This window comes from Nymphaea colorata, chromosome 6 (assembly GCF_008831285.2).
Source record: "Nymphaea colorata isolate Beijing-Zhang1983 chromosome 6, ASM883128v2, whole genome shotgun sequence".
Lineage (NCBI taxonomy): Eukaryota > Viridiplantae > Streptophyta > Magnoliopsida > Nymphaeales > Nymphaeaceae > Nymphaea > Nymphaea colorata.
The window spans coordinates 6265310-6280179 of record NC_045143.1 but is presented as its reverse complement, the minus strand read 5'-3'; the positions used below and the strand labels follow the sequence as shown (position 1 = coordinate 6280179).

Genomic DNA, 14870 nt, shown 5'->3' with positions numbered 1-14870 from the left:
CTCGAGCTGGACTTGTTCACAAACAAGTCAAGCTCCAGCTTAACTGAAAAGTCAAAGCTTATAAACAAGTCTGGAGTTACATGAACTCCAGTCAATGAAACTCGAGCAAGCCTGTTTAATCTAGATTATCTTTTTTTTTTTGGTAATTTTTAAACTTAAAACCAAGAAAATAGATCAAGTAAAATAATCCGAGCTTAAGCCAACCTTGTACAGCTCAACTCCAGCTTAAGCCGAGGTTGAGCTGAGCAATAATGAATCAAGTTGAGTTGAACTGACCAACCTCGTGTAAAACCTTAACTACAGAATATGATGGGACTGAACTGGTAAGGTGAGAAGAGAATAATCTTCTCCTAAAAAGTTTTTTCCTTTTTTCTTTTTTATAGAGGTTGAGTACAGGTGGGAGGAGGAAAAGCCTTTTCCTACAAAGACTAATTTTTTTCTTTTAACAATGATGAAGGGGAAAAATCTAAAAGCTTGGGTGGAAGAGGTTACCGCAGTTAATATACATGCCAAGAAAGAGAAAAAAGGTAGATGCAGCTGAAAAGGTGTGACACTGCACACCTGTCACTGCCAGGTGACTAGGAAGTATGAAAAAGAGTTAGATGATAACAGTTAGCAAGGTTAAGGTGAGAAGCGGACGACCCGAGCTTTACGAGTTGATCCCAGTCATACGAGTTGAGTTGAGTTGCAGTTCGACTCGATCAAATGAACGAGTCATTCTAAAAACTCAAGCTCAACTCATTTGTTAAAAGAGCTTCGAAATGAGCTTTATCGAGCCAAGTGCGAGCAATTCGACTAGTTGTTGCCTTTGCCACCAAGTGACTTCAAATACCAAGGTAACTAACAGTCCTGGTTGGCATCTGCAACTAACATTGCCACCTGAAGTGAACATCTGCGTGAAGCCTGAGCGGCTTGTTTTACAGGTGGCAAGAAAAGTAAGCACCACATCTCCCAGTCAGTTTTGTATCTGTTATCCTAGTCTCAATGTCTGCATCGGATCCTAGCCTCAGTGCTACTTAAATTCAGTTTTCGAATCTAATTGTTGATTTAAAAGGTAAAAAAAGGGAACCAGTTAAAATCGCGTTTTATAAAAGTCTAACAGAAAGAAACAAAAATCTCAGGAAAATTCAAAAGATGGACAAAACAGCTACACCAATTAAGTTACTAATGTTTTACAAGCTTCAGTAATCGCAGAAGAATAGTTAACAATGGTTGCATAAAAACTAAGATCCCAAATGGACAAGAAATAGTTACATAACGAGAACCAGAATCAGGCAGCTGTTGCATCTCCTTTTTGTCGATCCAGTTTGAATGGTCACTTCAGTGTCAAACACCCGTCGTCTTTCAAAAAGAGCAGCAACACCACTACCAAGACCTACGATTATAACAAGAACGTTGACGGGTTCTTCAGTAACTAGGGAAGCACCACCCTATCAAGGAAATTATTGAAAGACTCCGAGGTATATAATGCATGTCCTGCCAATTAATTCCCTCGCCGAGCATTTCATACTGTTGGGGCTAGGCTCTTCACCGAGCACCGCAAAAAGCAGAAACTAGTCAAGGAAAAGAAAGGAGAGATCGCTATAGTAGACAAAGCATCAGAAATGCTGAAAAGCATTCCAAGGAATGTTCCTGAACAGTGAACACATAAACTTGCAATAGGTTCTCATGTAGCTGGGGCCATTTTACCTAATCAGTAATCACCAAAGCAAACAATAAGAAAGGGAAATGCTTGGAAAAAACATTAAGTACAGCCATCAGCAAGAACCGAAAGAAACAAGCAAAGGCCATGGTAGAAGAAGATTTCTTATCTGCCACAACTTGAAAATAATCTACACTTGACAAACTGAAGGTACATGCCTGTCACAAAGACATCAAAACGATAGACTCCTCTGCTTGATCTCAATAGAAGTATCCGAGAACCTGGCCACCTACATTTTGTTTGACTGCTTCCTCGTGATCCAAGACACCATTAGGAGTTGTAATCACAACATATCCCCACTGCAGATATACAAAATGAAGATAGAAATAATAATTTTAAAAGCAATAATGCTCAAGAATGAGAGTCTAACCACAAGATATTGCAATACTTTGATAATCCGTGGATATCAGTTATGCCAAAAAGGTACATTTACGTTATCACATTTACGTTATCCTTAAGACAAGAAAGGGCCATAGAGCAAATGACAACAGAACTTCAGAAAACGACTATTGCTAGCTACTCCATCTAAACACTTTGGAGGCAGGAATACTCTGCTATCAAATGCAATAGTTCACAAAGCGGATGTGTCAGGTGACATAATCAGGCTGAAGTAGTAGCAAGAAAAATGACAAAAAGGAAGAATGCAACGGTTACAGTCAATGATGTTTACTAAACCTAGAAAAAAAACAAAACTACAAAGTACCCCAAAGGAAATGAGCAATATGCACTCACCTGGCGTGTTGGAAGTGCACGTTCTGTATACTTCTCAATAAACTTAGCCTTTAAGTCTTGCCTATATGTAAGAGCCCGACAGTCAGTTATTCGTCCGTGCAGTTCCACATCGATCTTTCCAACACGATGAATATCAGAAACTTCATAGTTCCTTATGTAACCTGGAAAAAGGCAGCAGTTCATCGGCAGGAAGGAAAAAGTAGATGACAAAAGTTGGTGTGACATGCAGCTTAAAGTAGAGAAGTGGACATGTCCCCCCTTTTTTTTCTTTTTTTTTTTGGGTGGGGGTGCTTCTAATTGCAGCCAGTTACAACCTAACAAGCAAAAAATGCTCCATTTGCGACTGGATTTGGAAACAGAAAACACAGAAGAGATGATTGGCCATAATATGCTAGATAATAGAGAATCTAGAGAGAAACTTAAGATTTAAGATTGAACACCAAGATAAGTGCTCATGAAAGTATCAAAATTTTCACCTTATATTGCCACACAAAGTCAAGTCAGACATTTCTATAGATGTGAACATATTTCATTTATTTTTTTATAGCATATAAGGTTCATACTCGAGCAAGATGGAGTATCCATGTGGTAAACCTACATAGACTGTTTATAATGTATAAAACACAAGCAATTTTTTGTCTTCTGCCATTTATTGTACCAATAAACGTTGTCTTCTACCGACTGTTCTGTGCTTCCACTCCAACTAGGAGTTGTGGAGATGCAAAACCCTCTAAATGAATGCACCTCATGCAGCAACAAGCCACCTAACTCGAGGGAAACTATACAGAAGTACCACGGGATGTTAGTTGCCTTGCCGCCTTTTTACTCATAATGGCATCCATTTAGTTATAAAATTGCTGTAGAATATGTTTTTTTCCAGATTATACTATCTAACCTTCTAATGCCTCTCATATCACCGAAATGTCACCAACCTTTTTGTCATAGTTTATCATGATCTTTAACCTTCTTAATGTCCTCAATCTTTCAGTCAAAATGCAATCACAACCGAATGATGACTACTCTTAATCAGCCGTTACTAAGTGCCCCTGACATTTAATACTGTAACTGCATGACATGGAAAGGACAAAAAGCCTTAGCAACCTTTTCAATCTTTCAAGAATGGAGGCCAAGATCGGATCAAATCTCACACTCACACCCTTCAACATGGTGATGAAGGCACATAAGGTCCAACTGGAAACACGTACACGATTCACAACTGGAAAGAATCTGCAGAAGTATATAATATAACTAACTAACTAACTAACTATATATATATATATATATATATATATATAAATGTTTTTATGTATGCTGGAAACAACATCAAACTGAATTTTTTCTTCTACATCTGTAGAACTTCCAATAATTATTAGTAAGTATTAACATGCCAGCAAAGGACTATTTAACCATTCCTTCCTTTCCAGCATGGCCTCAATATTTGATCACTTTACTTGGAAGTCATCATATGCCATACATACTACCACTTATTCACCGAATGAAGACCTTTTTGTTCAGGTCCTAAATGAAGTTAGAAACCATAGTACCGGGAAACAGATGAGACATACTTGGGACAGAAAATGGGTACCTCACGAAGCAAGAAGAATGATCGTATGATGGAATTCCAATATGCATTACAGACCATGTTATTGAGGTGGTTAACCTTACCAACATTATTAAGAGAGAATGATCTCATTTGTGTATCTTACCCATAATAATGATGGTATAAAGTTGAATATATCCAAATGCTCATTATCCTCTTTACACAGTGTCACATAGATATAGCATGCTTAATACTGTTGTTTGATGAAAAATACTTTTAGAGACTGGACAACACTTAACAACCAAAAGAAAAGGAGGGAAAATCAGGATTGGTGTAGCTGGACGAATGGCAAACATGAAATATGAAACCAAATGCTTAAGAAACCTACACTACTTCAGTTGTACCACATAATGACAGAGATTAATGGTCCAACAAGCATACTTGATAAGTCTAAAATTCCAGTGTATCATCATGTCCTCAAAGTTCAAACATGCAAAGGCAATTGTCCAAGCATGTGGGTTGACATGTTAATCTTCTAAAAATATAGACCATAATTTCTTAAAAGCACTCTTAAGTAGAAGATGCATCCCGCATACCATTTGCAAGCTAAATCATCTCGAAAGCAATAAGTACAACCATATCAGGAGATAGACATGCTCAAGGCAACAACTATAACCTTGTCTTAGTACTTGCCTATCTGAATCACATTAAATACCTTGCCCAAATACCAGGGTCGGATGTACACGAAGCTACTCTAGGCCCGGCAGATCCCATACTATCATTTCAGATGTTATAAACAGAAAAGTGACCGAAATGATGCGACACCACCCTAATAATGAGCCTAAAATGTTCATATAGTGTCATATCAAATGATCTTCGACCACCAACACTGCCATTCGACCGATTTAATGCAATATGGCCATCTTATTCCTATCCACTTAAAACCATTGACTTCCAAACCGGAAATTGCTGCAAACAGTGCAACTCCAATTGATTTCAATCAATTATCGAGCTTCGATTAACGATGAACAATTAGGCCAAAATGCAATGAATCTCATAAACTCCATACCTATTCTCAAGTGCTCTATTGAGTACGAATGCAACATCAAACAACAAGAAGCAGCTTCTCCCGCTATGCGATGAGCGCATTGTTCCTACATTTAGAAACTAACCTACTTGCCCATCCGTGATAACAGAATGAGAATCGGAGTTCCGGAAAGACCATCTAACAAGACATGTATATATATGTAGAGAGAAAGACAGTGTACCTCGTTGCTTCATGACGTCGAGGAAGGAGGCCATGAGAATAGAGACAGGTTGAAGTTGGACAGTGGCTTTTCCTCTCCTCTCTGCATTCACCAGCTTGCTCAGCGCCTCATTCAGTATTCTCCTTCCCATTTCCTTCCCCTTCTACCAGCAGAGAGTGCTGATGGCAGAAAATTTGAACCCTAAAACCCCCTGGCAGAGGGTTTCCACAGAGGGGGAGAGGGGGCGAGAGAGAGAGATCACCGCCTCGAACGGGTCGGATAGGAAACGAAAATGAAAATCAGGCCTAGATCCATATATGATCCTGTGTTACAATTTACAAATATCCGTATCGATACCTTTCCAAGAGGAGCCGGTGTTGGCCTGCATGTCCACGTATCGATTCACATGCTGCACCTGAAAACATTCCATTTAGGAATCTTATTTCGACCTCTAAAAACTCAAGATCCAGAAATGGGTTGCAACTGATAGGGCGTGTTTGATTGCCACAGAGTTTAAAGTTCTCGGGCAATAAGAATTGTGGATTTAAAGTCAGACTTTTCCTTCATCTGATTTAAAATCAGACTTTTTTTCAATAAAGAAAATAAAATAAGGATTTTAAGCATAGATCTTATGTCTGATCTAATGTCCTTAGTTTGTTGTATGTTTTTGATTTAATATGAATCTTTTATCACATTATCAAAAAACATGTCATATCAAATCCACATCGGATCCATAACTGGGAGAGGGAGATGCAGAGAACAGTGTCAGCATTTGATTGCACTTCTTGTTTTAGATGGTAAACTTTTATAGTGAAAGTTCCCCTAGTAAAGAATGGAAGACAGGAAATTTCACTTAATTCCAAATACAATGCAAGTTTGTGATACAAAACACGCCGGCCAATAGGGCTCCCTACCATTTATTAAGAAGGAACAAATGAACCTTTGTATAAAGCTTACAAAATAGAGAAATGGAGTCCCAGTGCTTAAAGAGTAAATACAAGGGTTTGATAAATCAGAAGAAGAGTGAGTGGAATTTTTCTTTTTATGTTTGACCAGTGAGCATAAGGGGAAGGGAAGAAACTGTCAATGAACAACCATTGTATGCTTTGTTTCTCTTTGATTTTTCTATTCAATCCATCATTGAATTTTTTTCCATAAACATTGGAATCTGTTTAACTTTCTACTGCTGATTAAACGTCTTCATATTGACATGCATTGCAACTTTCTCTCAACACCCAGCCATTGATTAACAAATCCTGCTCACAGAACATCAAAAATTGCTGGGAAAAAAAAAAATACTGCAACCACATTAACAAGTGTACAGAGCTCAAGATAAAAGGAGAGGAAAATGGCCCAAGAACTTTGTTGCGAACAGCAGCATCTTAGTTGGTGGGAGACTAAGGGGAGAGGCAACGATTGCATCGGTTTTAGTGGCACAGAACACTGCCCTTCCATTCCTGCTCCGGAACATGCAGTCAACAGCTTCTCGTTCCTCACAAGGACATGGGCGTACTTGATTAATCTGTGATGACATGAGATTGTAGAAAAAACTTGCTTGTCGTCTTAGGACCATCTCTCCCTCGTCATCTTATCACGGCATTTATTGTGCAATAAAATGTTGTTCAAAAATTAAACATCATCTTCCTAATTTGATTAGATCTTTAAGATCGCGTGGTTTCTCTCTTCATGTTGTTTTGCATGTGTTGACAGCATAGGACCTTTAAAGGCCAACCACAAACTTTCATTGATCTCAGTACTTCTTGAACATGTCTAAACTTGGAGGGGGGTGGGGTGGGGGTGGAGATGGAAACTCATTTCAGGAACTTCCCATTATCGGTGACCATTATCGTGTAGGGATATAATACAGGATTATCATAGATATAGATATCATACATATGCCTCTGGCAGGCTTCGCGATGTACACCAACCAAGAAATATGTAATCTTCCTATAGTTTTACATCTATAAAGTATAATACTGGGTCATGACTCATCTAATCTCTGCTCTTTCTAAAAGTGTTTAACATCATTTCCCTTTTCTCAAGAAAAAAAAAAGAGTACCCAATACAATTCAGGGGCAAAAAAGAAAAAGGATGGATTTGATGTTTTAAGTTGAAACAGTGATTATTTTTCACCAAGAATTGTGCTACACTTGCCTCTCCAAGTTTCTTTACTTTCATGTCGTGGCCAGGAAGTTTAAATAAAGAACCTTGTTTGTACTTTGGCCCTTGAAGTGGAGCAAGCTGCTTTTCATCCTTCTCTTTGTATGGTGTGGAACTCAAATAGGTTTAACAAAACTGCATCTCTTCCAATCAGGGAAAGTTAATACAAGTGCAACCCCTATGATACTACTTTATCCGACAATTGACATGCCACTAAAGTGCACTGCACGTGCAATTCCTGTCATATAGTCCTATCCAACAACTGACATGCCGCCAATATGCTCCAACAGTCCTCGGATGTGCATGTCTTAGATAAAGAGCCTAGAGGAAAGTTCTATCATTTTCAAAAATGGTAAAATATGGTAGGAACTTTTATAACTACACATGAAAAAATACTTTGGCCCTCTTCAGCAAGCCTGAGCATGAATAGATCCTCTTTGCTTTTTTCTCCAACATTAACTGTCCGACCTGATTTATTTTCTAGAGCCCTGTGGTGCTATCTCTGCCTTCTCTGAGAGATAATGCTCAAGCATGTCTTCTTCATCATCATCTGCAGATATAAGAATGCTGTTAAAATGCACATATAGCTAGAAAGTAGATAAGACAGTCTAACAATAGGAAATCGAGTTCGAGGAGAAACAAGAAGTCCACCTTCAAAATCATCATCATCAAATTCAATATCTTCATCTTCTTCTTCCTCTGAGACTTCAGCAGATGCAGCTGCTTTCTGTATTCAATCATAAATGTGGATCATATATTATCTAATTACAGCTAACTACTTGAAAATAACAGCAACAAAAAGAAGAAAAGAAAAACAGCATCAAAATTCAAAAGAAAAGAATCACTCCCATGATTGAGGAAGACATACCATGGTGTGTTTTCCACTTTCAAACCATTGCCTGCCTGTAAGTTTCTTCTCCTTTGGAGCTGTGAGCTCTGAATCTGGAATCAATCTGTAATAAGAGGTAAGCTTTTAGTAAACATGAATATTGAAGTCAGTTCCCAGGCATATTGGTTTCATGGAGTGAGACCCATCATGTTTTACAAGATGCGGCAAATAAAATTCCTCCAGCATTAAAAGCTGAGAAGGAAGAGGAACCGGGTGAGAGACCTAAAACTAAAAGTCAACTGAATCATCTTTTCCATGTCAACTTATCAGAACATCATCTAGTATTACATGTAGGACTGAAATGTCAAAGCATAAAAGCCCCCATGAATCCCAGTGCAATCAATCCAGCTTTTTTATCTATCTTTAGCTTTAGTTGCCTTTTATATTTTGCAAATGTGTTTCAGCACACACATCAGCATATATGTACGCAGGTGTGCATGCAGTCCAACACAGATATATAACAATGTGAATGACAGAAACAAAAACAAGAATCAAGGCATTCAAAAATGTAGAACAGATTGAGAAGAGATTGAATATTTAAGCGTTCAGTTTATAGAACTAAAGTTTTAAACCACCATTAAGAAAGGTCAGTCAGGTAAGAGCGACAAAACCTCGGTGTTATCTCTAAAAAGAGGAAAGAAGTTTGTCGTAATTTTTTATCACAGACAAAACAAATTTCAACTTACTTGGCACGCTCAAGAGCCAATTCTGCTTCAAATCTATCTCTCCATGCCATAAAAGTTTCAACCGTGACATGCTCTCCATGTGGTATGATTATCTTGGAAAAGAAAAGCAAAGTTAATCAGTACATTAGAAGAAGTGACAGAATGTTTACCTATCTCACGGAAGAAAATGGATTTAGAACAACTCTAACTAGCCACTCTATGCTTGGAATTTTGAGTACATAACAATTTATCAACAGTAACAACCTGGGCCACTCGCAAACCGAACTCATGTTCCTAATTTGGCGGATTCCAACCAGCTCCTTAACAGCTTCAACTCCAATCCAAAAAAAAGGAACTAGAACACCTAATTGCTTTAACCAAACCCCCTTATAAGTCCTAATATATTTCCAATAATCTTCAATAAGGAATTAAGCTTTCCACAGTGGAGTATTACAATCAACCCACCCTTACAGCACATGTTTGGACCCCAGATCTGAGTGTCAAGTTATGCTCTGATACCAACTATAACAATCCAACCTACTCCTACAATGGGCTCAGGCTCCTAGTTCAGTCCCCTCCCTCTAGCAGCTTTGGTTTCAGCCCCAAAAAGGCTAGGAATCATGACAGCAAACACTTGAGCAACCCCCTTATAAGCCCCTGAAAATTTTCAGAAAACTTAAATACAGTACTGAACTTTCTACAATCCGGTGTTAAAGATTAGACATCTGAAAGGTGTACATCAGGAAGAATTTAGATTGTTTTATTGCATAATGTGATCTGTTACGAGCTGATTTTTAAGTCCCTAACATGGACATAGACATGAGAAGGGTCTGAAGCACACATCTACTTTGGTTATGGCCCAGGGACTGCACAAAACAGCGTATTTTAGCGGAAATTCTTGCACAGGCAAATTGACAATCAACAGGAAGCATTTTAAGTCTTTAACATATGCATGCAAGGCATAAAATTGGGCATATTTGGCCAGTGACTTGGTCATTAGAAACCATCCCAAATCAACAAGATTCTGTTTTAAAGGATCTTCATGGCCATCTAAGGACATGAAGTTTGAGATGGCAAGATCTCCTTCTTGCACAAAAGAATATATGAAAGCCTTCAATTTACAATATGAAAAATAACAGCAACAAAAGACATGTTTTAAGAAGCACAGGAACCACATATAACAAAACATGAAGGCAAGTCAATCATTCATACATCCTCTTTCGCAGAGTCGTTCTCCTCCGTTTCCTCAACCGCTGTACTTTGACCATAGAATTCACTCAACCACTCTTTAGCTGACGTTGCAAGTGTATACACCATTGCCATACCAAGGTTCTCAGATGCCTGAAATATAAAGCACAAAGCACAAAAATTCTTCCATGATCCATGTCAATGTACAACATCAGAAAGTCTGTATCTTAGGTGCTCCTAACTAGAAAAATGAACCTACAAGATCTTAACATGTGATTTGATGAATGAGATATGCAATCTATTGCCCGACCTAACAAAGATAGTGAATATAATAAGAAGAGGACTAAGAAGTTTGTAATGTTTCCAAAATAAAGGAACACATGACATGGAAAGCAATGAATTACCTCAAAGCCTTATTAGAGTATCTCACATTCATGCAACACACATATCTAACATTTAAATTTGGATCCATGAATGTAGCCATAGACAATATGTAGAAGCAACAAAAACATCATGCAGATACAAAATATTGATATTGGCAAGAGTCAGAAATTCAGAATAGTTAACCTGCATAAGTCACATCCTGGAAAAGGTAGGATATCACTTTACAAGCAAGAGCATTATCCTATAAACCAAATATGAGAGGCTTTGCTAAAATTAGATAAGAACAAAGAACACCAAACATGATCCAAGAGAGACATATTACATGGTGAAGTTTGAAAAAGTCATAGCTGACAATTTGATTTAAAATATGGCACGGCGTCTACTGCTTGCCAACAAACAATCAATATCATAATTACCAAAGAATCTATCCTGGATAAGTTTGTTTTTGTCTTTTACTTACTACTTCAGCAGTTTATTTGGAAATTTTTCTATCTGCACCAATTTGTTAGGTTCATTGTATTAAAAGAGTATTACAATGAACTTGCATGTATAGAATATGGATCTTATTATTTATATAGTTGTCTGTAAATATCGTTTGCAAGAATCGTGTCAGTTTTTTGCAAATGACATAACGTTGCACTCAATGAAATGCAGGAAAAATAAATACAGGTTGGTCATTTTGATGATGATCCATGGCCATTTATGCAAATTTTTTATGTTAGTTGCACAGTTATATCTACAAACAATTAAAAGTATCACAAAGGAATCATTGGTAGAATTGTAGATGAGTTGCATCATATTCTTAACTGGGGAATTATGGGAAAATAATTTTTGACGATATTTATGCTTTAAGAGTTACAAACAAAAGTCATACGTGTCGAATAACTATACCATCAAACAAAACAATGAGCACATCTAAATCCTACCTCTTGTTCAAGCTTCTCCTGTAAAATCTTCAGATCATCTGGCTTTACACCCTGTAAACTGCAAATTCAGCCAATCAACACCAGTGTCCAATAAAACTAAGACATTCAAACAATGAGAGCTATAATCACTAGAAATTGGTTTATTATCACAAGTAACAAGTCTAACATCTCAACTTCTGGCCATTCAGCATCTAAAGGTGTTTTCTTTTTCATACTTCGAGCTGGAATTTTTTATCCTTGTGTAGGCGAAGCACAATCTTTTGAGATTCTGAGGACCAGTCAAAATGCTTCCAACTGACAGTTGTGAAAACTACACTTCTAGATTGAAAACATAATACGACAAGAAGCTGCACACCTTTTCACCTTCAAAAGAGGTGGTTCATCTGGATACTTGGAAGTATGGGAAAAAACCAAAGCAAGTCGAACTGCAGCAGAAGTATCCACCCTCATTAGCTCAACAGCAGAAACTACATGAAAATGTAAAGGACGGAAACACATATCCATAGTCTATCTAATTAGCCAAAGATAGACAAGGCTGTTCATATTTTTGACAAAGACAAGGCTGTCCACATTAAGACACTACATGCAAAATAGCAATTTGCAACAGAGAAAAAAAAATATCAAACTATTATAAGGAGAACAAGAGAAATCATGCAGCTTCAGTTGTTGATGTTCTTGGCATATAACCAAAAGAACTGAAAAAATATATACATATATACAAAAACAGGATATAAATTCATTTGCACAGAGAGTGAGCAGCTTTCTGCTAAGTTGCTAACCTATTGAATCATAAGCCCTTATACAATGCGTGTAATTTTAGTTCAATTGTCAGGGAAAACTAGAGTGTGAGAACCCATAAGTACCATTCCAAATCATTCTATCAGATCATATTAAAATGACTTGCATGTTGTCCCACTAAAAGAGCATTTTTAACTCCCATGTTGGAAAATGTTGTTTCATTGTTGCAATGTGCAAGCCATTTGATACAATCCAATCAGATGGCTCATGGTGGTTGTCATGTTTCTTGCTTCTCTTATTCCACTAGCTCTACTTGTGAGTATCTTAGCTGCCAGAAGCATAAATGCCAACAATGTGGCAGAATAGAGTTTTGAGACAGACTGTTTGAGAACATGATAAAGAAAATCCCAACATCAGCATTTAGTAATGCACTGGAAGCCAGAACTGGAATTTCACTTAGATTCTTTACCTGGAACAGATGTAGCTTCATCTGCGTCATCATCCTACATAGCAGAAAATGTAATTTAATGTATGAAAGTCAACGAACAACATAAATAGTGTTAGACAAAAAACTAAGGAGGCGTAATATATTGATCATGTTAATTTGGTGTACACAGTTACTTGACTATCAAGATAAGAAAATATTTTATTGCCTTGTCAATCGGAAAGCAGTAATTAGTATTTCATACTGTTAAATAAAATCCCTGCTTCAATATATAACAGAAAAAATCAGAAATATATATTTTGTAGCATTTAATGGACTCAGGTTGGCATGACAACCAAAAGTAGCATTCATGAATAAATGAGTTAATGCAGTAGGATACTACAGCTCAATAAGTAGTAAGTTATGTGACGAAGGCATTCAAAATTCCAAGATAATGAAGAGATGGACACCACCATAGAAGGAATGAAAGAAATAGACATACATGTGGGACCAATGTAATTTGGAAGCATCGGTTGTCGGTGTTAAGTCCACTGACATTAGGATCAATTTCTGTCACCCAATTCATACAAAAAAAGACACAAGATGAGATGATGTATTATATAACTATAGAACTAGACCAGTAAAGCATAATAGGAATATTTTTTCTTTGATCACTAACAGCTGTATTCTAGAAACATGAGTAATTCGAGTTATACCTTCTATGTCATCCATAAGTATGGCTTGCAGTGCTTCAATCTCCATTTCCTGCTCTTGTTCATAGTCTGAGGAGGATAATGCAAGAACATTACCACTTAAACTGTGTAAAGCATATTTTATAAGGCTCTGCATGTGCAGTATGACATTTAATCCACAAAATGAACATCAAAAGCATATATTTGATGAGAATCAGCTAAGCAGACAACTTTGTTGCATAAGCTGATTTCCTAACATTTTCCATTTTCACTTATAAAATTGAGGATAGATGACCCAACCGAATCTTGTTCCTTCCTTAGTACCCTGATGACATAACGTCACGTTTGGCACAGAAATGTTTTTGCCCAATTTGCAGCCAAAGTCCAAAAGTGATTTACAAAATCGGTGCCCATATATGTCCTGGAACCTAGTCTGCTTGTGACCCAGGTGCACAACAAACTAGCTTCTTCAGCGAGTAAGCATTTTACACCAAGTGGTGTACAACTAACTATCAACAACAAATAGGCACATTGATGTTCTCAGAAAGAGAACTCGGCGTGGAATAATATGACCCAATTGTGACATTCTACCGTCAAGCCTACCAGCTCTGACGCTAACGAAGCCGGAGGAGCAACGTTTCAAGAGAACCATTTTACTTGAAGGAAGAGCTCAGAATATCGAGTGCCAAAACCAAGTTATGGGCAGCATCATCAGTCACAACAAAAAAAACCAGTAGTATGAATAACAGTAAAGAGACATAATAACGCTCACTTTAAAAATCCTCTCAAAAACACAAAGAATCCTATGAGAAAAAACCAAGTGACAAGACCACTTGGAATAGGCTTTTACGTTCCTCATATATAATAAAACATTTCAACAAGAAAATCTATCAATAAAGCGCGATAATATCAAAGGGAGCCTGCAACCCGTTACTAGGTACCATCATATCCCTCAAACAAAGGAATCGTCAGTACCTAAATCATCGGTAACATGGGAAACTAGAAACCCAACCAAAGAGAACCGCTGCGATTACAAGGATGCGATGGAGAACGAAGTGATGAAAGAAAACAGCACGCATCAAAAGAATAAGAAGAAAAGGAAAATGGGAATGGTGAAACATGGCTATGCTCAAACCTTCAACAACAATCAATGAAAAACTGCAGTAGCAATGGAATTAAAGTGCGATTTCAAGAGGAACAGAAGAGACGGAACAGCAGAAAACAATCTAATAACCAGAAAGGATATGTGTCCTACCTGCCATGGTCGGCTGGCAAGATCTGGCGGGAGATGACTCCTGGGATAAACGCTCAACTCTAATTCTCTTCTCCACACTGGACCAGTCCTACGACAGATGCACTATGCGGGAAACAGCCGAATGCTCTTTCGCGACGAGAAATTTACAAAAAGAGGGTCTACCTCTTATGCATTTAGAATACTCCGCCCTCCTCAACATTCCCACGCTCGTCCTCGCTTTTGTGTTTGATGCTCGCAAATTTTTTAATGCATTTAAAAAAAAAAATCGTTAATCAAAATATTCAAAAAAAAATCTTAAAAATTACTTTCTTTTTCTAATAAATGATAA

At 37.5% G+C, this 14870-nt stretch overlaps 2 protein-coding genes across 3 annotated transcripts; both read right to left on the bottom strand.

Moving 5' to 3' along the window:
- Positions 1-1135: 1135 nt before the first annotated feature.
- On the bottom strand, positions 1136-5519 carry LOC116255556 (40S ribosomal protein S15a-5). 2 transcript variants are annotated; one of them, XM_031631421.2, is made up of 4 exons: positions 5243-5519; positions 2435-2595; positions 1861-2001; positions 1136-1689 (listed from the first exon to the last, which is right to left on the bottom strand). In XM_031631421.2, the coding sequence occupies exons 1-3, from the start codon at positions 5370-5372 to the stop codon at positions 1903-1905; spliced, it is 390 nt and encodes a 129-aa protein (XP_031487281.1). In that variant the 5' UTR covers positions 5373-5519; the 3' UTR covers positions 1136-1689; positions 1861-1902. The 2 variants fall into 2 exon arrangements, with proteins under 2 accessions (XP_031487281.1, XP_031487282.1); XM_031631422.2 differs by having other exon boundaries at positions 1136-1375.
- Positions 5520-7506: 1987 nt separating this feature from the next.
- Positions 7507-14730, bottom strand: LOC116255634 (uncharacterized). The gene is made up of 11 exons (XM_031631508.2): positions 14543-14730; positions 13312-13377; positions 13098-13165; positions 12641-12674; positions 11789-11858; positions 11434-11491; positions 10148-10276; positions 8957-9048; positions 8250-8334; positions 8033-8108; positions 7507-7931 (listed from the first exon to the last, which is right to left on the bottom strand). Exons 1-11 carry the CDS (start codon positions 14547-14549, stop codon positions 7855-7857), a joined length of 762 nt encoding a protein of 253 aa, XP_031487368.1. The 5' UTR covers positions 14550-14730; the 3' UTR covers positions 7507-7854.
- Between the last annotated feature and the right edge of the window lie 140 nt (positions 14731-14870).

Excerpts from the sequence above, each read along its gene's own strand:
- LOC116255556 (XM_031631421.2), bottom strand. The coding sequence starts at position 5,372 with ATGGGAAGGAGAATACTGAATGAGGCGCTGAGCAAGCTGGTGAATGCA. Across the intron at positions 2,596-5,242 it reads CGACGTCATGAAGCAACGAG|GTTACATAAGGAACTATGAA; the intron begins GTACACTGTCTT and ends GCCTTTTTCCAG. Across the intron at positions 2,002-2,434 it reads GTGCACTTCCAACACGCCAG|TGGGGATATGTTGTGATTAC; the intron begins GTGAGTGCATAT and ends GTATATCTGCAG.
- LOC116255634 (XM_031631508.2), bottom strand. Across the intron at positions 12,675-13,097 it reads AAATTACATTGGTCCCACAT|GATGATGACGCAGATGAAGC; the intron begins GTATGTCTATTT and ends TCTGCTATGTAG. Across the intron at positions 11,859-12,640 it reads TGAAGCTACATCTGTTCCAG|TTCGACTTGCTTTGGTTTTT; the intron begins GTAAAGAATCTA and ends CTTCTGCTGCAG.